The 23,692-nt window shown below is 37.2% G+C and overlaps 1 protein-coding gene across 2 annotated transcripts in view; it reads right to left on the bottom strand.

The window, feature by feature from the left end:
* Positions 1 to 479: 479 nt before the first annotated feature.
* Positions 480 to 23,692, bottom strand: part of TMEM217 (transmembrane protein 217) — a 29,794-nt gene continuing 6,581 nt past the window's right edge. Inside the window, exons 1-2 of one of the 2 annotated variants that reach the window (XM_006907424.3) lie at positions 19,671 to 19,834; positions 480 to 1,582 (exon numbers count right to left, since the gene is read on the bottom strand). In XM_006907424.3, coding sequence (XP_006907486.2) covers positions 1,002 to 1,582; positions 19,671 to 19,680 — 591 coding nt within the window. In that variant the 5' untranslated portion in view covers positions 19,681 to 19,834 and the 3' untranslated portion in view covers positions 480 to 1,001. Of the gene's footprint in view, positions 1,583 to 19,670; positions 19,835 to 23,692 lie in introns of those variants that run through there. The other variant, XM_025043699.1, reaches the window with a different exon arrangement.

The following is a 23,692-nucleotide window of genomic DNA, read 5'->3' as shown; positions in this document are numbered from 1 at the left end:
ACATACTTTAATCATTACATATTATTATATGTCAATTATGCCTCAAGAAAGCTATTAAATAAACGAACATGTAACATAATGTCTAATGTTTGAGGTAGAAGTTTGTTCAATTTGTCTTCTATCCTGGCTTAAGCTACTTCTGACAGTTTCTGAATCTGAATACAAAATGATTTCTTGATCTATGATAATATGTATTCTTGTACTGTCTTATATGGTTGGTTAATTAATTCATAAAGAGTGATTTAGTTTCTCCCATAAAACTGTAAAATCTTCAAGGCCAGGTCTTATGTTATACACACACACACACACACACACACACACACACACACACACATGTATTCTTTTTTTTTGCAGTCTCCTAGTTTCCAGAAACAGTGCCAGACACAGAAAAGTTTAACAAATACTTTTTGATTAACCAAGTATCTTTTGTGCTATTTGACAAATTTAAAAAAGGAGGGACTCAAAACAGAAAGAAAGAATGAGTTTTCTCTATTTTTATTATTTTACTTATCTGGAACATAGCATAGAGATCATAGAGAGAAAAACCATAGTACAAAGCCACCCCAAGGCACCAACAGTATCCTTTGTGCTTCAACAATCTGAGATATAAATACAGATTTGCCTGTCCTACGGTTGAATTAGAAAGCGGTGAGTTGAAGGCTGATGAAGACATATTAAGATGAAAGGACTGCCAGACTGCATTTCAGCTTCATTTCATTCTCTTGCCCTCTTCATTTTGACCAATAAGATGGTACTGAACAGAAAAAGGAGCAATTCAAAGAGCTTGATAAAAAACAGTGCCCTTTAACTAAACATTCTCATTGAGCAGGATGCTCCAGTTGTGATTACAATCACAGTTCTCTCCAAATTTCCCAAAAGAGTGACAATTAAGGTCTCTATTTGATGAACAGACCAGCAAAAGTGAAAGAGACAGAACTAGAGCTACCACGAGAACCTGGGAGATCTGCCTCTCAGAGAGAAAAGGGCCAACATTATTCTTTCTAGTGGCGGGTAAAGTTGATTATCCTTGATTTTCTCCGTGAGAAGTCTTCATAGCCTGTAGAAATACGTCTGTTGTAGGAAATTATATTGCCCTTGTTTTTATTTTCGTAGATTATGTGGGCATAAATTATGACAAAGAATATCCAGAAACAGTGCATGAATATACGGGACACCAAGCCAAACCAGCGCATGACTCTGACTTCTCCAACGTTGTTGTCATTGTTGCTAAGAATTTGTACTACAATATTTACAGTTTCATAGAAAAAGATCCAGATGATGTAGGTCACCACGCCCCTGCATTTCTGGGCATATACTGAGTATATGAATAAGCAGCTGACGATGATAGTGACACAAGATAGGAAGAGGACAATATTGAAACTCCAACAGATGACGAAGTGATTTATCAGGATATGTATACTCTTATTCCGTGGATTAAAATCAGTGCAATTGCTGCTCCTAATGTACTTCCCTTCGAAGATAAGGTACAAGTTGGTGGCTACGATGGTAAAGACCCCTGATAACACGGCGCCTATTTTGGCTGTCATCCCACACCAGCGTTTCTGTTTCATACTGAAACCTCCTGTGGAAAAAAAAAATGTAAGCGAGCATTCTGGTTCCTTCTATTGTGGTAAATTATCAGGTTTTCTGCCTCCTTTCCCAAAGGAGAAACAACAGAGAGAAATATAAAACTAGGAAATAACAACTTTGGGAAGACAGAGACTGTTTAAAATTTATCGGAGTATGAGTGGGGAGGAGGAAGGATGCAGTCTGTTGGCAGTGAGCAGATCAATCAGACAAGTGGTTCTCAACCTGGCTTCACATTAGAATCACTGAAAGTACCCAGGTCCAGGCCCTACCCCAGACCAATCAAAACATTTGTTGGGTGGGACCTAAACATTAGTATTTTTTAAAACTTCCTAGCGATTTTTATATATAGCCAGGATTGGGAAACACTGAGCAGAAATAGATAGTTTATATTATGTTTGTATCTTTCCTAACATTGCCGTGGACAACAATTGCTGCCCTCTGTTGAGGAAAAGTGGCTTCACTTGTCCAGACCTGGAGTTCAGGTGTCCTCAGGAGAAAAATCAGGGCAACACAATATCCCTGCTGGGGTGAGAAATTGATGAAAATAGGTGGCTTTGAGCAATCATTCCTCCAGCACATATCAAACCTTATGAAAAGAAAAAGCAACAATGAGCTAAGTATTCAACTTAAGAAGTTAGGAAAAAAACAACAATAAGAACAGCAAAAAATAGGAGGAAGAAAATAAAGAAAACAGAAATCAATGAAAAGGAAATAAAGAAAAAGTAGAGGAATTTCTGATTGGTTAGGTTATTGGGGCCAGCTTCCTGCTAAAAACAACTAAAAATGCTGGATAAAATAGTTTTAAAATATTCTTAAAAGCACAGAGGTACAGGCAAGGTAGGAAGTAAGAGGTAGGAGGCCAAAGTCTATAGGAGTTTAAGAACTGGGTCAGGTAAACGAGCATGGAAGTCAATTTTGCTCTGAGGATATTTGCCAATCTGGCCAAATTTGAATTTCATTTATGAGAGAGCTCTGTAGAGTAAGAAGAAGCGAAATCAAAGCTCAGGGTCCACCAAGATGGGGAGTCTGTTAGAAGGCCTTTTCTATATTAGTCACGGCCTCCCAAAGGGCTATGATTAAGATGAATCAGAAGTAAACAGCTTTCTCCCAAGAGACGCCAAGGAGCGTTAACTTAGTACTACACTGAATGTATGGGGGAAAAGCTCTCCTCGAGACGTTGTAACCATAGCTAGCCTTTTTGTGGATTTGTAGCCCAAATTACATGAATCACGCAAAAAAACTTTTAAGTCGTAAGTCTAGTTTAAAGTACTCTTGAACTGGAAGTGTTTCTACATGCTTGGCAAAAGCAAACTCATATCCTCTCTGGAATGCACCTTTGATTTGGTCCTCAAATCCAAACTCCATCAATAATTTTTCAGACACAACAACTAATACACAGTAAAAAATAACCAAGCACACAAGGAACAAGGCACTGTGAGAACCAACAGAAATAACAGACCGTAGAAACAGAACTGCAAGAATACCAGTTTATAGGAGACATACAGGCAGCCAACAGACATGAAAAGATGCTCAACCTCACTAGCCATTAGGGAAGTGCAAATCGAAACCACAGTGAAATACCATCTCACACCTGTTAGAATGGCTATCATCAAGATAGGTAATAACAGGCGTTGGAGAGGTTGTGGAATAAAAGGAACCCTTGGGAATGTAAATTGGTACGGCCACTATAGAAAACAGTATGAAGGGGCCTCAAAAAATTAAAAATATGATACAGCAATCCCTCTTCTGGGTATCTACCCCCCAAATTTGAAAATATTTATCTGAAAAAATAGATGCACCCTGATGTTCATAGCAGCATTATTCACAGTGGCAAAGACATGGAAACAACTGAAATGTCTTTGATAGATTGAGTAAAGAAGATGTGGAACATATATATACAATGGAATATTAGCTATAAGAAAAGGTGAAATACTGCCATTTGGGACCACATAGGTGGATCTTGAGATAATCATGCTAAGTGAAATAAGTCAGACAGGAAAAGTTGAGAACCATGATTTCACTCATACATGGGATATAAAACTGAAAGCAACAAACAAACAAGACAAACAAAAACTCATAGACACAGACAACAGTTTAGTAGTTACCAGAGGGAAAGGGGAGAGAAGGGGAGATAGCTAAGGGAAAAGGGGACCAAATTTATGGTGACAGTAGGAGATTTGATTTGCATGGTAAACACAAAATGCAATATACAGATGATGTATTATTGCATTGTACACTTGAAACCTATATAATTTTTATTAACAAATATCACCCCAATAAATTTAATTAAAAAAGAAAATATACATAGGAACAGGAAACCATAGAAAATAACTTACCATATTCGAAAGAGAACCAAATAGAATTTCTAGGGATAAAAACTCCATATTTGAAATTAGAAATTCGGTAGGCGTATTTGGTAGCCAATTGGACACAGATGAAGTGATAATTACTTAACCAGAAGATAAGTCAGGAGAAATTATCCAGAATGTAGCACAGAGAAACAAAAATATGGAAAATATGGATGAGAAGTTAAGAGACATAAAGGATATAATAAGATGTTCTGACTTAGAGAGAGAAGGAATGAGGGAGGAAAGAGAATAAGGTAGCATATCCGAAGAGATAATAGCTATGGATTTGCATATGTGGAAAAAAACATTGATACACAGATTCAATAACCCTAACTAATAGCTAGTAGGATAAATAAAATGAAATATACGCCTAGACATACAGTACTCATTCTGTTGAATACTAAATACTAAAATAAAATCTCGAATGCAGCTGAGGGTCTTTTTTTTTTTTTCCAGAAGAACAACAGTTAGGCTTCTGAAGGAAACCAAAATCTAGTGGAATTATAAATGTGCTAAAAGAAAATAACTGCCAATTTAGAATTCTACACTCAGCTAAAATATTTCTCAAGATTGAGAACATGCAATATATTAAGCTTTTTGTAAAATTCAAAACAACTAAAATTAAATAACATATTGTCTGGCCTATAGGTATATGTAGATTCAATTTTATTTTAAAAGTAAGGAAATGATAAACATGAAATGGTTACCTCTGAAGTACAGGGGTCAAGAATAGGGAAGGGGCATATTGATAAATGTTAATTATAGTTAATCTTCTATTTCTTGGGTCGAATGAGGGCAGTCACAAGTGCTCAGTATAGTATAAAAAAATAAATGAACAAATAAATTAGTAAATAAAAATGGGCCATGAAACGTTACCCTGTGTTCATGGAATGGAAGAATTAATATTGTTAAAATGTTAATACTACCAAAAGCCATCTACAGATTCAATGCAATCCCTATCAAGATTCCAATGGCATTTCTTACAGTAGTAGAAAAAACACTCCTAAAATGTATATGGAACCACAAAAGATCCGAAATGGCCAAAGAAATCCTGAGAAAGAAGAACAAAGCAGGAGAAATTATATTTCCTGATTTCAGGCTATATTATGAAGTCATCAGAACAATATGGTACTGACATAAAAACAGACAAATAGATTAATGGAATAGAATCAAGAGGTCAGAAATGAACCGAAGCATTTACAGTCAACTAATATTTGACAAGGGAGCCAAGAATAGTCAGTGGAGAAGGGACAGTTTCTTCGATAAATGATGCTGGATAAGTGGATATTTACATGCAAAAAAAAAAAAAAAGAAAGAAAAGAAACTGAACCCCTATCTTATACTACTCACAAAGATTAACTAAAAATGGATTAAAGACTTAAATGTAAGATGTGAAACCATGAAACTTCTAGGAAAAAACATAAGAATAAAGCTCCTTGACATGAGTCTTGGTAATGATTTTTTTTTTTTTTTTGATATGACACCTAAGCACAAGCAACAAAATAAAAAATCAAGTGAGACTAAATCAAACTAAAAAACTTCTGCATAGCAAAAGAAACCATAAAGTGAAAAGACAACCTATGGAGTAGTAAAAAATATTTGCAAACTGTATATCTGATAAGGGGTTAATATCTAAAATACGTAAAAAACTGATAAAACTCAATAGTAAAAAACAAATAATCCAATTAAAAAATGGGCAAAGGACTTGAACAGACATTTCTCTGATGATGACATACCAATAGGCATTATAACCTTGAAGGCATTATGCTAAATGAAATAGGTCATATAGAGAAAGACAAATATTGTGTGATCTCACTTATATGTAGAATCTTAAAAAAAGAAAAGAAAGAAAGAAAAAGAAAAACCAACCATACTCATAGAAAAAGAGATCAGACTTGTGGTTACCAGAAGTGAAGGCTGGGGGGAGAGGAAATTGGAGGAAGGTGGTCAAAGGTATAAACTTCCAGTTATGAGATAAATAAATTCTAGGGATGAAATGTACAACATAATGACTGGAGCTGACACTGCTGTATGGTATATAGGAAAGTTGTTAAGAGAGTAAATCCTAAGAGTTTTCATCACAAGGAGAAAAAATTTTGCCTCTTCTTTTTCTTTCTTTCTTTTTATTGCATCTATACAATGAGATGGATATTAGCTGGACCTATTGTGGTAATCATTTCACAATATATGTAAATCAAACCATCATGCTGTACACTTGAAACTTATACAGTAATGTATGTCGGTTATTTCTCAATAAAATTGGAAAAAGCTGTGGAAAATCAAAATTAAGTTAATAAGCCTGAAAAATTAGTAATTTACAACCAAAACTAAGGTAATAAGGCTGATTTAGTAATAAGATTGAAAAATAAATGATAGATTGTCTTACAACCAGAAAGCAAATTTCCATGGGCTTTATGGTTGTGTGAAAATCACCCCAAAAATAAGAAGTAAAACACTCTGGAGTGAAGGTGCAGCAAGAAAGCTTGTTGCTATTCTAGTATATGACGACTATGTATTTGAACAGATTATCTGTTTAGACACAAAGGGTGCTATTGACCTGGTTTACCTACTTGGCATGCTATAAATTGAAGAACTACTGCTAAATATATTTTCCATTATGCAAATAGGTTTTCTTTTTTCTTTTTTTTTTCCTACCGCCATATCAAGAGGAACTTTATTATTTTTATTTTTATTTTTAAATTAAATTTATTGGGGTAACAATGGTTAATACAAGTATATAATTTTCAAGTATATAAATTATATATAAGTATATAATTTACTAGTATGTAATTAATACAAGTATATAATTTTTACATTATAATTTGACATCTGTATATTCTATTGTGTGTTTACCACCCAAAGTCTAGTTTCCTTCAGCTACCATATATTTGATCCCCTTTACCCACTACGCCCTCCTCCTATTTCCCCATATTTGACCCCTTTTCCCCCATCTACCTCCTCTCCCACCCCACTAGTAACCACTAGTCTATAGTCCATGTCCATGAGTCTATCTCTTCTTGGCTGAGTAATATTCCATTGTATATATGTACCACAGCTTCTTTAGCCAATCTATTGTAAGACACTTCGGTTGCTTCCATGTCCTGGCCACTGTGAATAATGCTGCTATGAACATCGGTGTGCAAATATCTTTTTGGATATGGGTTTTCAAGTCTTTGAGGTAAATACCCAGTAGAGGGATTGCTGGATCAGATGATAGATCAATTCTCAGATTTTGAGAAACCTCCATACTGTTTCTCATAGTGGCCGTACCAATTTGCAGTCTCACCAGCAGTGTATGAGGGTTCCTTTTTCTCCGCATCCTCTCCAATGCTTGTTATTATTTGTCCTGTTAATTATAACTATTCTAACAAGTGTGATATGATATCTCATTGTGGTTTTGATTTGCATTTCCCTAATAGCTAGTGATGTTGAGCATCTTTTCATCTATTTGTTGGCCATTTGTATGTCCTCTAGGGAGAAGTGTCTGCTCAAGTCCACTTCCCATTTTTTGATTGGCTCATTTGTTTTTTTGTTGTTATTGAGTTGTATGCAAATAGATTTTCTTAATCATCATTTTATCTCTAGTGACTAGTACAAAAATCACTATTCATTTTGGTTGGCTTTCTTATAGTGTTTTTTTCTACATTAAAACAATTCATTTAACACTCATGCATGTATTCACTGACGTGTGGTATATGATGTACATTAATGTTGGTTTTAATAAAAGATTAATTAAACAAATAAGTTAGTTAAAAGTGGGTCTTACATTGTGTTAATGATGTCTGTTTTTTATGACATGGGATTACGAGTATTCCAATTCAGTACACCTAAGGAAAAACTAGGATGGAAAAAGACAAACCAAATCAAACTTCTAGTTATAAGATAAATAACTATTAATCTCACAACAAAGGTTCCTGTGGCATAATTGGCCCTGCTATGTTTACTGACTCTAACTTACCTGAAAACAGTAGACTTCCTCTTTCTATTCCTTAAAAAAAATCTCATACAATTTTTGGCTTCCCATTGGTCTATTTACAGCAAAGACTGTTAATTGTCTCCCAATATCCATTTCTCTCTTCTTAATTTTTGTTGTAGCTAAACACATGGCCACCAGGCTAATGACTACATTTCTCAGTCTTCCTTGAAGGTCTATGTGGCTATTAGACCAAAGGGATGTGAGTATGAGTGATATGTGCCACTTTACAGTCTTATTCATAAAAGGATTAGGAGTGTCTCCCCTTCTTTTCCTCCTTCCTGATTCTTGCCTTGATCAAAACTGAGCTTTGACCCAGACTTGGAATCTCTCGTTGAATATGATAAACACCCTATCAACCATGGATCACTGTTACTTGAGAGAGAAATAAACTCATCATAAACGAGCAACTGTCTTTTGGGGTTTCTTTGTTACAATAACTTAGACTGTACCAAATATGTCTAAACTTCATTGAAGCTAAACCTAATGAGGACTAGCGACCCACTGGAATCTAGTGCCTCACTTGACTTTGTCCTTTTGAAGAAACCAACATGTTCTCTTTGTCTATATGTTTATCTCACTGAAAGAGATGTTTCTCTTTAGTTCCAGGGTCACTATTTAATTAATTTAATAATAAATCATGTATTGTCTTGTGGCATCTTTTATATTGTTTTAAATTGCTATTTAAATATTCTACACTTATAATAATCATCCTAATGGCTACCAATGAGGATATTAGAGTTAGAGAAGTTAATTAATTTTGCCTAAGGCTGTATATCTGGTCAGTGGAAAATCAGGATTTTAACCTACATCTATCTGGCTCCAAAACCTATCTCAACACTCAAACCTATCTCAAATCTCTGTCCAGAGATTTGTGAGCTCATTGAGCCCAGAGACTCCATCTATCCCACAATTTCTAACAGATGGCTTTGACTAAAGCAGGTCCTTGACAAATATTGGCAATTCTTCCCCCATTGTTTCTCATCTTAGTCATCTGTCCTCAGTAACTCTGATGGCTATCATGTTTCTCTCTTCTTTCTCTCTCTCTCTCCTAGCTTTTCTCCTTTCTTTGCTTCCCTCTCTGTCTTCTTCCCTTTTCCTCAGTATAACTTGGAAGTGCAGGGAGCAAATAATTGCAAAATGGCCCTCAAACATGTCTTGTTTGAACAGCACAGTCTTTAAAAGGAAGTTGAATTAAAGTGCTTTCAGGCAGGTTGGATACTGTCCTTTTGCTATAGTCTCCACCGCTCCCTATTACTTTATACCCCTTAACCTCATCCATTTATTTTACCCGTCTGGCCCTGGAAAGCCTTGGAGTATGAGATTCTTGATTTAGAAGTCTCTTTATTTCATTTGTGATAGAGCAGATGTGATGTTTTATGTAACATGAAAATAGTCTTATTGATATTTTTCTATGTTTTTATTTATGACTTTTTAAATCTTAGTATTATCTTGTTTTCCCTATAGGGTTATCTCTCTCTCAAGTTATATGCTAAGTCAATAGAAAATTATGCTTTAATTTTGCAAATTAAAATATTTACTCAGAAGTATACCAATCAAATGAAATGAGGTAATAATAATGATGATAATAACAATACACATTTACTAAAAACTTACTTTGTGCCAGGCATTGTGTTGGAGCTTCACAACAATTTTTTGAGTGTAGCTATAATTATATGTCTATTTTCTTGTTGCTAGTGAGGGAGGGGGGTGTATTTGTACTATTTATGCATTTAGATTTCCAAATATTGATTTTTACTTGTTGGGAGAGGAATCATTCACCATTACTGACAACCATTCAGAATTTAGCTCCATCTCAGGAGGTCATTCTGCTAATTTTCTGATTCTTCAACAGGACTTTGAAGAAGTCCTGATTTATCTTCCAAGTAACCGTCAATTTTACTAGTAACTTTATTTATTTTATTATTTGGCTCATTCTAAGTTAAAGGCAACTGTAGATTTAATTTCTAGTACTTTTCTTTTAGTGTTGACTCTTTGGTTGGTTGTTCACTTCTTTTCTATTGTTTCTGTAATAAATAACCAAAAATTTAGCAGCTTAAAACAACACAAACTTATTATTTCACAGTTCTATAGGCCAGAAGTCTCGACTGCCTTAAGATTTAACTGGTTTCTCTGCTTCAGGTTTCACACAGCAGAAATCAAGTTGTCATTGGCTGGTTGGGTTCTTATTGGGAGGCTCTGGGGAAGAATCTGCTTCCAAGTTCTTTCAGATTGTTAGCTGAATTGACTTCCTTGCAGTTGTAGAACCGAGGTTCCCATTTCCTTGCTGGATATCAGCTGTGGTCCACCCTTTGCTCTAGAGGCCTCCTTCCTTGCCTGTGGGCTCTCAGAGCCAGCAGAGGTGCACCAAATTCTCATGCTTGGAGTCTTTCTGCCTCTAGCTGGAGAGAGTTCTCTTCTTTTACCAGCTCATGGGACTAGATTAGGTACACCTGGGTAATCCAGGGTAATCTCTTTATCCTTAAATCTTTTATCTTAATTACATCTACAAAGTCCCTTTGCTATATTCACAGGTGTGATTCGAGGGGCAAGGGTCAAAAGGATTGTTATGGGCTGAATTGTGTCTCCCCCACCCCCGCCATTTTATATGTTGAAGTATTAATCCCCAGTACCTTGTGACTACATTCAGAGTAGGGTCTTTAAAGAGGTAATTAAATTAAAATTAGGTCATTAATGTGAGCCCTAACCCCATATGACTGGTCTCCTTTTTAGCAGAGGAGATTAAGATACAGACACACGTGGAGAGAGGAACAACCATGTGGTAACAGGGAAAAAGTGGTCTTCTAGAACCAAGAGGTCTCAGAAAAAAACAACCCTGCCAACCCCTTGACCTAGAACTCCCAGCCTCTAAGATCGTGAGAAAATAAATTTCTGTTGTTTAAGCCACCTCGTCTTGTAGTACTTTGTTATGGCCGTTGTAGCAGACTAATACAGGGCCAAAATTCTGCTACCTGTACTTATGAATTGTCCTCAAATTCTTCTTTGGATCTGGGTAAATTGTTTGTCTACCACTGGGATGTTTTCTTACAAAAATTAATTTTTTGAAAAGGTATTTTAACAATCAGTTTCTTTTAAAAGAAAGCAATACAACAATACAAAAGTGGTTTTTTGTTTCTTTGTTTTTGTTTTTGTTTTAACTGAGGCTGTGGGATTAAACCAAATCATTCAGGAACCTAGCTAAATCATTGTCAGTAAACTCTGTTTAATTTTTAAGAAGTCAACAAAAAGCTCATTCTCTCTAGGTGTCCTATCTTTAATACATCTTTTGTCTAACTTAGAGAGAAATGTTTTCAGGAGATGGGGCTGCTGTGCTCTCGGATTTTCTTACCATTTCCAGACCATTATTCCTCTTCAAACCCTTGCTTCCTAGGTATACCTGATGGTGTAGCTAAACAAACAAACAAACAAAAACCTAGCCCAGATCTGCTGAAAGCATGGACCCAGACAAAAATCCCAACCTTGCATACACCTATCTGTCTTCTTTGTGCCTGAAATGCGGGAACTGAATAAAGCTGAAGGAAACATTACCCTACAAGGTATTTCTTTTTTGCTTGTGTAAGTCTTTTGGGGGGTGTGTGAAAAAAATTGATTCTTGAGTCTGGGCTAAATGTATTTGGTTACCAGGTACAAAAAGATGTCTTGTTCCAAAAAATAGAATTTTTCCAAACTGATGCAAATAGAATTAGAAATTATAAACAACAAGCTGAAATAACAAGACTCTCCACCAAATGACTCCTGCCCATAACAGATTTTCTATATACCTTTTTCCAAACCTTTAGCGTTTTAGACCGAGGATGGTCACTAATTTTAACTGGGCCTTCAACAATGCTAGATAATTCCACTATACTTCCCTGGTTACTTCCTTTCCTATTATCTACAACAACTATTCCAAACCTTATGCCTCGAGATTCACAAATCTCATTTCCACATACATACTCTCTTTCTCTGTTACAATGAAGTATCTTTCTTCCTCTACTATTGCCTGTGTTCCAGAGCCCCATGCTCCTGCCCTCTCTGGAACCTTCCTTTTAATCATTTCTCTTGACCACTCTTTATCCCTTCAAGGATCTTCTTTTGGCTTCTGATAGCAAACTCACCTTATTATTATTTTTTTAAATCACTTTTCTAGAAAGTCCTTCTCAAAATCCCTTATTGACTTCCTTCTGCTTATTCTTAAATGTTAGTTTTTCTCAATATACAAACCAAGACCCTGTTCTCACTTTACACTCTCTCACTTTACACTTCACTCATTCCCATAATTCAGTTGCCATCTATGCCGACGACTCCCAATCCAGTCCAGTCTTCCATTTAGAGATTAAAACCTGCATATTTAACTATTCCGCCTCCATTTGGGTACTCTTCGGACTGCTCAAAGTCAACATGTCCCAGATTGAGCTTACAATTTTTCCTATCCCCATCCCAACCTCCTACTTCCGTGTTTCTTACTTCAGTAAATGATATCAGTATCCATATACCCATTTTCCCATGTACCTCTCCCTCTCTCTCATCCCTGACATCCAAAAACACTCATTCAGTTTCATCTACTCTTCCTCCCACATATCTCTTGAATCGGTCATTGTTTTTCCCATCCTTCGTGCCACCACCATAATCCAATCACCATCATGTCTCTTCTGACTACTGCAACTAACACTTATTGTAAAGTGGTAGTCTTATAATCATGAATGATGATACAGACATTTTGAGACTTTAGGAGAAAAGGCAGTGGATAGTGTGTAAAGGCTAAGAAATCTTCACCTATCATGGTGGGAAGTCAATAGATAATGTCTAAAAATGATTAATCAAGAAATAATAGTACAAGTATATAATTTAGAGATAAAAAGGTAAATAGGAAGGGAAATAAAAGAATTGAAGGTGGTTGCCTGTGGGAAGTATGACTAGGGGTAGGGAGAAGGAGCAGAAGACCACTGTTTTTATTTATAAGCCTTTAAGTATATTATTACACATACACACAATTTTAACAAAAATAAATTTATGAAAATATAATTATTTCATGAGTTCCTAATAAATCCAGATCATTAAATCAATCTCATTGGCTGCCTTTATGCTAGTGTAGCTTTCTCTTTTTTTTTTAAATTTAAATTATTGGGTAACATTGGTTAATAACATTATATGTTACAGGTGTACAATTCTATAATACATCATCTGTATATTGTGTGCTCACCATCCCAAGTTTAGTCTCCTTCTATTACCATATATTTGACTCCCTTTACCTTCTATATCCTTCCCCCATCCTTTTCTTTCTCAGTAACCATTGGTGTAGCTTTCTTTAATACAGTATCTCCTTAGCTCCAGAAATGGTGAAAGCCGGCATCATGGACAGACAGGTAGATAACTTTGTCCTACTCTAAACCAAGAGCTAAAATATTATCATAAAAGGTATTTGGTGATAGCATAAAGTCTTTTTAGTTTACTTGTGAAATTTCCTGAAAATGATACATTATTTCAAATACTACACAACTAGAAGTGATTCTGATTCCATCTTTGAATACTTACATTTCAAATAGTTTTATTTTTATTTATTTATTTAATTTTTAAACGCCTACAGCACCTGGTATTCCTAGGTGGTCTCCAATCCAAGTACTAACCAGGCCTGACCCTGCTTAGCTTCCAAGATCAGACGAGATTAGGCACGTTCAGAGTGGCATTCAAATTGTTTTAAATTAAAGATATCTCTATGTAAATTTTAAAATAAATTATAGTAGAAAATAAAAATTACTAATACAACAAAAAATTGTAAAAGAGTTTAACATCACTCTTTTGAACTCAGTAAAAGTGTGTAATGTTTATTTTAAAATATACTTTGTTTTTTAGGCCCTGACCTAAGCATTTATCTTACTTGAGAAGGTCTCATTTGACAATCTGCAGATCAGTCTAATCCTTTCTGAGTGGGCTATATTTAAGGCATCAGCATGTGTAATTTTTTGGAAGCACTGCACTCCTCAGTTTAATCCTAGGGTTGGGGAACAAGTTAATTAGTCATATTCTGAGACATCAAGGGTATCCCAAAAATGCAAGGGAAGAAATAGGTTATAGACAATTATAAGGGAGGTGTCAAGATTAAGAACAGCAAATTTTCAAGTCAAATGGCCAGAGTTCAAAACTTGGCTTCCCCATTTACTGTATATTAATCCTCCGCATGCCTCAGCTTCCACATCTTTAAATTAGGTGTACCATCATTCAGCAGTAAAAAAGAATGAAATCTTGTCATTTGCAACAACATGGATGGATCTAGAGGTATTATGCTAAGTGAAATAAGTCATGCTGAGAAAGACAAATACCATATGATTTCACTTATATGTGGAATCTAAGAAACAAACAAACAAACAAATGAATAAACAAAACAAAACAGAAACAGACCAATAGATATAGAGAAGAAGCTGATGGTCGCCAAAGGGAAGGAGAGTGGGAAAGATGGGTGGGGAAAAAAATAAAGGAACAGACAAGATAGTCAGAAAACAAGTAGCAAGATAACAAGATGGCAGATTTAAATTCAACTATATCAATAATTACATGAAGTGTAAATGATCTGAACATGCCATTTAAAAGACAAAGATGTCAAATAGAATTTTAAAAATACCAAACCCACTTTAAATATGGGGATATAAATAAATTAAAGTACAAAGATGGGATAAAATATTCTATGCAAACTCTAATCCAAAGAAAGCTGAACTGACTGTATTAAAATAAAAAATAAATGTATTTAGGAGAGATATTACCAGATATAAAGCTGTATGTTTTCTAGTAATAAAGAAGTTAAATAATCAAAAGGAAATATCAATCTTAAATTTGTATGCATATAATAGCACAATTTTAAAAAATTGGGTATACGAGTTACTATTTTTAACTGATTTTACTAATTTACATGACAAATTACTACTCCAAAACTTAGTAGCACAAGACAACCCTTTACTATGCACATGGATTCTGGGTGAGGACTTTGGACACAACACAGGGGTTAGCTTAACACTCACTAAGTGTGACGAGGAATTTGGACAGGGCACATCCAGGATGACTTCTCACCACTCATGAATTTTGGGGCCCCCTCCTGGAAGACTCATTCACTCAAAAGTCTGGCAGCTGCTGCTAGTTCAGTTTGGGGGTGGGGGGTCTCAGTTCTACTCCATATGGGACTTTCATGTGATTTCTGGGGGTGCTCATTTGGGCTTCTTCACAGCCTGCTGACTGGCTTTTCTTGAGAGAGTGTCCCAAAAGAGTGAGCCACTGGAAGCTGTACCGCCTTTCCCTAGCTTAACCTCAGAAGTCTCACCATGTCGCTTCTAGTGCACCCTAGATTTTAGTCACCAAGGCCGGCCCATATTCAAGGTGAGAGCAATTAGATTATATCAATTAGATTCAAGGGGAAGAGTGTTAAAGAATTTGCCAAGGAGCAAGGAATTCTGATTATCCCAGCGGTCATGACCCAAGTTCTCACATTTGCCAGGTTGCCCAGGGAAGCAAAAGTGATCTGTTAACCTAAAAATGAAAGGCCTTTTCAAAGTGAGAGGCAGCAAGTATTTATTGAGATCAATAAGAATAGCTATTTGGGACTCTGATTGAGGCAGAAGCACAAATAGTGTTCTGATTAGGAAACAAAGGCAACAGGTATTTAAGAGAAAGGGAAAGGGAACAATTACATCAACAGAAGGAAGACATTTCTATTGGTTCAGATAATATAACATAGTGACGGTAATTCTAAACAGTGTTTTAAATTTTCAGTCAAGTAGTCATAATAACTGCTTTCTTGTTATCTTTGCAAGCAGTTTTGCAAGGCACAAGGTTGCTTAGGTCCAGTGCAAAGGTTATTTTGCTTTGTTTTAATATTCCAAAGATTTGAGATATAAGACATGCATGGCAGCTCCGGCTCCATTTTAAAGTGGTTCTGTTTAAATTATCTTTTACAGATCATAACAAGGAAATATTCAACAATGCATTGACATTCTCTACCTCCCCCCGATATTCCTCTTGGCTGAGACTAAGAGCTCTCTGTGTGCCCTACGCCCATCAAATCAAAGTCTTTATTGGTCAGCCTCTCTCAGGTAGCCCAGTGTAAATAACTGGCAACACAAGGCAAACTTCTGCAACGTGTGACTGCGAGTCTTCCAGAGGAGGCAGGATCTCATGCAGCCATTACAAAGAATGTAGAAAAATCGCTCGAATTACACTAAACTATTAGCGAACCTAGGTGTGACAGAGATAGACCAGTAAATAACCAGAAAAGAAAAAGTCGTTAAGTATGTGATACTTCAATAAAGAATGGTTTGAGGATGAATAAACTGCTACATATTCACACGATAGATTTTAAATGGTTGTCAAAATGACTGTAGCAACACACAACAATGTGAATGAATCTTAGCAATGTAGTAGTAAGTGAAGAAAGAGTACCAAAGAAAGATATGACAGTTAAAAACAACCAAAGGTATACAGTAAATGCATATACATACACTTTTTAGGACTATACGTAGATGCAGCAAAACCATAATATTGTATAAGGAAACTATATAAAGAAAGTAAAGAAATGATGAACTTAGGGTTCTAGATGATGATTGCCTTGGGCCAGAGAAGGAAGTGAAACGGGCTGGGTAGACCATCCTGTCAGATCTGAATTACTGACAAGATCCTCATTTTATTTTGGGTAGAGGACTTGAGGGTAACTATTACATTATTAAAAATAACTAATATTTAAAAAGTAAATAACAGAGAGCCATGCATGGAGCAATGAGAAATATGTCCTGCACAAAGGATTATAGTAAATCTAATTGTGAGCAGATGAGGTATAATTTAAAAAAAAATAAAACAAGATATAACAGCATTTACCCTGCAAAGTTGCTGTGAGGAGGAAATGATTTAATATATTTAAAATATTCAGAAGAGTGACTGAAACATAGTAGCACTGTACTATATAAGTATTTTTGCTATTATTATTTTTACTTTATGCCAAGGGCAACTACTATTTATTATGCATGTCAAACTACAATTTATTAAGCTGTGTTGCAGCAGACATTATTAGCTTCCTTCCCAATACCCATTTCCTCCTTTTTTGCTAACAGAAGCTTTTGTTCAGGATGGCAACGAACCTACATGCAGGCAAAATATTTGCTTTTCCACATATGAGCTTGTATCAAGGGTGTCCATGGGACACGGTTTTAGCAAATGACATACAAGCAGAAGTCTGCTGGGGCTCTAGGAAGACTTTTATTTTTCCTGATAAAAAGAAGATGATGTGGCTGGCACCATTCCTACATCTTCCTTCTTAACTTGAATGTGGTGTGATGCCTAGAGCTTCAGCAGCTATTTTGTTACTATGAGGCAACAGGCATGAAGATAAAAGCAAATATGCTAAGGATGTCGACATGAAAGAGGGAGTCTTTCTGTATTTTATCAATTACTCCTAAAGTTGAATATTTTTATAAGTACTGATATGTGATTTCAAAATCTGTCTAAATAAGTTAAAAAATTATTTCGATAAGTAGAAAATAAAAATTTAAATATTATATTTCCTCTCAGAGGTACCTGAAATAATGGTGCAGTTGATGGCATCTTAGATTAATAAAAATCACAGTAAGAACTTTATATTTTCAGTTCTTTTCACAATTTGACTTGTGATTCCAGCAGAACACGTTGCTGCTAGCTCTTTTCAGCTGGATCTCTTGCATTATTGGGTCAAGGGGAGGAAAATAACAAAGACAATGAGCACATTATAAGACTTTACAGCCTAAGGCACCTATATCACTTAAGAGTACATTTGGCTGCAAAGAACACACTCAAATAACAGTAGTTTGAACAAATAAAGATTTAAATGCTGTTATATCTTGTTTTCACAACAGAAAGTTGGGTAGTGGCAGTCTAGCATTTGGGCATTGCCCTCTGAGGAGAATCTTTGGGTGGCTAAGAAGAGGTAGGATAAAAAACTGCTTTTTTTTTTAACCCTTTGAGTATATTTGATGATTTCCCCCCTCAAATATTGTATTGCTCATTGCTTTGTAACAAATTATCTCAAACTTTAGAAGTTTATGATAACAAATATTTTTTTATGTCATAGTTTCTAAATGTGGCTTAGCTGGGTGATTCTGGCTCAGAATCAAAATCTGAGCCAGAATCAGTCAACAAAAGTGGCAGTCCAGCTGTTGGCTGGGGCTGTGGCCGTCTGAATGCTCTGCTAGAAGGAATAGATCCTCATCCAAGCTCACGCACGTGGTTGTTGGCAGGAAGTCTCAGTTTCTTGCTGGCTATTAGTCAGATACCTCAGTTCTTCACCTCGTGGATCTTGCTGGCTATTAGTCAGATACCTCAGTTCTTCACCTCGTAGGCTGTTTGAGTGTCCTCACAACATGGCAGCTGGCTTTCCCCATGGCAAATGATTCAAGACTGAGAGAGACCAAAATGGAAGCTGCAGTACCTTTTTTAACCTAATCTTAGTGGTGATGTTCATCATTTCAGGTTCATTTGATTGGTCATACACACAAACCCTGGAGGGGACTATGGGGCGTGGGCTACACAAGGGTATAAATACCAGGAGGTGGGAATCACTGAGGGTCAACTAGAAGGCCAGCTACCTGTTCTAGCACATATTTACCAACATTTGTTATTATTTTAAAATTATTTTCTATTTTGATTTATGTCATCCTGAACATGCCCGATCTTATCTGATTTTGGAAGCTGGTTAATACTTGCATTGGAGACTACCTACGAGTATCAGGTGCTGTAGGCAGTATCAGATCAATTTAATTAGTTTTTAAGATGAAAATAGATACTTTGTATACATATAAGCTTGAGTTCTTAAAGATATCTCTTCTATATTTTCTTGTAAAACATCCATCAACTTAAAAGAAAGCTACTGAGATAATTTATGACCTCCTCTCATATGCTTTTCTTTGGCTTTGTATACCACAATATGAATTTGTACCATAATTGAATGCTCTAATGCAAGAAGTAGCTTTATTATTTTACCTTTATTTTTTAAAAATAATAAATCTGACTGAGCCCTCTTCCTTAAGGAATTGGGGAGAAATTTCTATCTCAATCAGTATTGTTTTACTCCCCATCTCCCCTATCCCTTGCTGGAGTCACATAGAATTCCCAAGTTCACCCAATCTTGAAATCTTTGTGAAGGGCTCTGGACTTCAGGCTGGTGTGTTCACTATGAGAAGCTTGGTGTCCAACCCCAGTTGTCCCACTGCTCATAGACCCAAAGGCTGGGGCTTAGAGCTCAGTTCCTGTGTCCATGCAGCTAACCCATTAAGACATCCTGTCCCTCCAGAGTCTGGGAGGAAGTCAAACACAGGCCCCAAAGCGGGCAGAAGCAGACACCTCTCTACTCTGTCAAGGATAAGGAAATCCCATTTGCTGTAGGGGCTAGGATCTATTTCTTTCTCCCTCAACTTTTCAAGCCAACACCCCCTACCCACATAATTTAGATCTCTGCCTTTGGGAGTCCAGACTGTCCAAAACAAAAGTCTTTTAACTCTCTAGTGGGGGAAGAAATGGGCATTACTCTTAAACCTACAAAGAGAAAATGCCTGTCATGTTTTGGTGGTGAATCAGCTGACAAGCAGGGAAACTAGCCCCCAATTCTGAAGGAGGTAATTCTGACAGTAAATCACACTGCTACATACAAAGTCCAATCCAACTTCCCAGGGGTGTCTCTGAGCATTCCTTCTCATGTATACAGTGTTCCCACTTGCTCAAATATTTTTTCTCCCCTTTTCCACTTGGCTTACCTCTATTCATCTCTCAAGATCATTTGAATCCTGGAAAAGGTGTCAGAGTTCTAAATTGACATCTGTAATTCTCTGTCTTTTGTGGTCATAAGCTGATTGCACTAGCGCTCACACCAGTATTCTGAGCAGGAGTGTGCCAGTAAACTCTTCTCCATGTTTGTCTTTTCATAGGGAAAAAACCATTTCCCAGAACCCCCAGCAGTCTGCCCCTCATGGCTCATTGGTCAGAACTGGGTCACATGGCTACCTAGAGCTGCAGAGGAGGCTGGGGAAGCAAACTTCCTGGAAAAGCTGAGTAGAACTGCCATACTGGTTTAGACAAATCATGACTTATCCCCAGACTGGGAACATAGTTGCCTCACTTCTCTAAGAAATGAGCCCCCTTAACAAGGAAGAAGGAAAGAAATGGCTATTAAAATCTATCATAGAGACCTTATTTTATTAATTATTATGGTAGGAATTACTACTATCTCTTTGCCCCTCCTCGCATAGAGCAGAATTTTTAGAAGTACACATGGTTAGCTAGAATGTTTGCCTTTCCCAGCCTCTCTTGCAGCTGAGTGCAGCCATGAGACCAATTTCTAAGAAAAAAAAAATGGGTTAAAAGGGGAAGAAATAAACATAACCACCAAATATTAAGGACAAGGTCATATCCTCCTTTTCCCTCATCCCAATGGCTGAAGTGTGGATGTGGTGGGGAGCCATGCCAACTGGGTGAGGACATAACAGAGGGTAGAGAGAGACAAGGAGCCCAGACCTCTGAAAGTTTCACAGAGCAGAGCTGCCATCCAGCTTAGGGTTTTACATGAGAAAAACTGTAAACTTCTATCATGTTTAAAGCACTGTTATTTTCCAGCCACACTTATGTCCTAACAAATACAACTCTCTCCATTGCTCTAATTGTAAGTATGCTAAAGTCTCTCCTAATTCAATCTCTCCATTGATCCTGTGTTTCTAATTTAGATTCAGTCTTTCTCTGTTAGAGCAAGCAACAAATACTGACTCTTGCCTGATTTAAGCAGAAAAGTCAGCTCAAAGGCTTGTGGAAAGGGCTAGAGAACCACCAGTTATCTATTGCCACAATAACTCCAGATAACCTCAGTGGCATATAACAAGAACAGTATTTAGTTCATAAGTTCAGCTTATCTGGGGCTGGGCTGAGCTGGGCTGATCTCAGCTGGACTCATTTGAGTGTCTGGGGTCAGCTGTTTGTTGCCTAGAGAGCTCTGTTGACTTTGGCTGAGCTCATTCATACATCTGAAGCTCAACTGGCTGATTAGGTGGCCTCAGCTGGGATAACTCAGTGAGACTTGGCCTAGTGCCACATGTCTCTCATCATCCAGTAGACTAGCCAAGACATGTTCTAACGGCAATTGCCGAGGTCAACAGTGAGAGTGTTATGGATTGAATGTATTTCCCCAAAATTCACATGTTGAAAACCTAGTGCCCAAGGTGATGACATTAGAAGGTGGGGCCCTTGGGAAGTGACTAGGTCATGAGGATGGAATGAATGAAATTAGCAGCCTTATAAAAGAGGTCCCAGAGAGATCCCTTGCTCCTTCCACCATGTGAGAACACAATGAGAAGTCAGCAGTCTGCAACCTGGAAGACAACCCTTACCAGAACCCATCTAGAACTGTGAGAAATAAATTTCTGTTGTTTATAAGCCACCCAGTCTATGGTACTTTGTTATAGCAGCCCATACAGACTAAGACAAGAAGCGAGCCCAATCACACAAGTGCTTTTCAAGCCTCCACTCGTGTAGTGTTTGCTAACATCCATTGACCAAAGCAAGTCACAAAGGTGAGTCCAGAATCAGAATGGGAAGGTCCGACAAGATAACGCAGATGCAGGGAGAGGTGAAGAATTGAGGCCATTAATGCAATCAGTGTGCCACACCATATTCAGGTTTTGCTTATTGGGTAGTAGCCAACATCACACCACAGAGCTGGGCCACTGAAGATGCTGCTACTGCCACTAATGAGCAGTTGATGTCATATTTAAACTAAGAGACCTTTCAGCACCAAATTCTGGGTGTTGATGCTGACATGGCTGTTCCCCCAAACGGGGTGTTGCTGCCACAAATGGCACTGCCCACTAGAAGAATATATTATTTTCTGTCTCTTTGCATTACAAGCTCCTCCTGATTCAAAGTCAAGGTTGGACAGATTTTATTAGCACATGACTTAGTTCACAAGGAAGGGCGAGAAAGTGAGGAGCTGGGAATTTTAGTTAGAACACTAGGAGGTGAGCTCTGCTCCACACAGTTTCACAGAGTGGAACTCTTCATCTGGCTTCTGACTCTGCTGAGCCATTTGGGTTGACAATAACCCAACGATTGCCAATCGAACAGACAGTTTTTAGAGGGTTGGGAGGCAAGCATGTGCCATGTAATGCAACACCTTTTAGGCCATGCTTAGGAGTTTGGATTTCATTCTAAGTGTAGGGGAAACCATTTAATGATTAGATATGTAACTGCAATGGTCTTTTCTACAATGCAGATCTGGTCATGTCATGCCCCTACTAAACTTTCAGTGAACGCCCCATTGCCTAGAGGAAAAGGTTACACAATCCTTATAGGGCATTAGAAGTCCACCATGAAAAGGTCCTTCTCCAGTATCTCCTGTCACTGAATCTCTTTCTTTGCACTCTTTGTCATTACCAGGTAGAGCCACTTATGGTTTATTTTAGTTTGGATTCTCCCAGAAGCTCATCCTGAGACAAAGATTTGAGTGCAAATAGTTTTTGGGGGGAGGTGATGGAAACACCAGTGAGGAAGAGGTAGAAAATGATACAGGAAAGGAATGCAGCCCATAAAAGGTGAGCTATTAAGCCAACTCCACAGTGGACAATAGGAGCTTAATCTTGTAAAGAAACTCTAAGAAACACATGCCTCAGAATTATCCCACTTGAGGAGTGTAGCTGGGTTATTTACACACCAACCCCTGAGAGTCTTTGTTTGACGGCTGTTCCCAGGGCAAAGAGAGCACATAGAAATGTCGAAGGATATGGGCAAGGCACTGACAGTGTCTTCCATGTGGTTTCTCAAATGCAGCTTATCCTTGTAGAATCTCATAGTTCTATAAATGCTTCATCCTTCCGCCTAGGATGTTTTCTCCTCCCAGTTTACCCGGTAAACTTCTACTGAACTAAATTCAAGACCTTTCCCAGCTTTCTAAATAGAGAGGACCATACCTCACTCTGTGTTTCCTTAGGACGTAGTACACACCTCTATTTTTTATGACTTGTCATACTGCTTTACTTACTGGCTGACTCCCCTAAAGATATTACACTTGTTGAGGGCAGGGGCTTTATGTTAACAGATCTTAATATAGTTTGGCACCTGGAATATAATATAAAGCTAGTTAGATGGAAAGATTAATTTCTATCTATAGAGTCTGTCAATGACCTGGTAGAATGCTGCATTGAACTGAGGCCAATATGAGGCAAAATCATACAGTTTTTATGTCTCTTCATTATCTCTACGGTATTTCCCTTCCTTCATTCACTCGGTACCCTCCTCTTCTCTCTATCTTAATATCAAAATCTGCTCCTGGATACTTCTTTTACTTCAAAGGAGTACAAAATCAAGAGATAAGAAACCTAGATTCCTGTTCATCTTTGCCATTGATTAGCTTTAGGGTCCTTGGACAAGGTTCTTTCTCTCTAAGCTTCAAACTCCTCATTTGTCAAACGATCTTGAATATCTCTGCCAATTATTAAGGGGCTCTATAAGAATATCTCTAGAAGGATGACACACAAGGAACTGCAACAGTGGTTGCTGCTTGGAAGGAAAAATGGGTGGCTATGGGTCAAGCATATGAGGGAGATCAACTTTCTCTTTATATCCTGTATTAGTTTCCTAGGACTGCTGCAACAAATTACCACAAATTTGGTGGCATAAAATAACAGAAATTTGTTCTCTCATAGTGGCTGGAAGACCAAAATCAAAGTGTTGGCAGGGCCATACTTCCTTTGAAGGCTTTCAGGGGGAATCTTTCCTCATCTCTTCTGGGTTCTGG

The sequence above is a fragment of the Pteropus alecto genome, unplaced genomic scaffold, assembly GCF_000325575.1.
Source record: "Pteropus alecto unplaced genomic scaffold, ASM32557v1 scaffold202, whole genome shotgun sequence".
In the NCBI taxonomy this organism is placed as follows: domain Eukaryota; kingdom Metazoa; phylum Chordata; class Mammalia; order Chiroptera; family Pteropodidae; genus Pteropus; species Pteropus alecto.
Note: the sequence above shows the minus strand (reverse complement) of the source record. Positions and strands in the feature narration are given on the sequence as shown.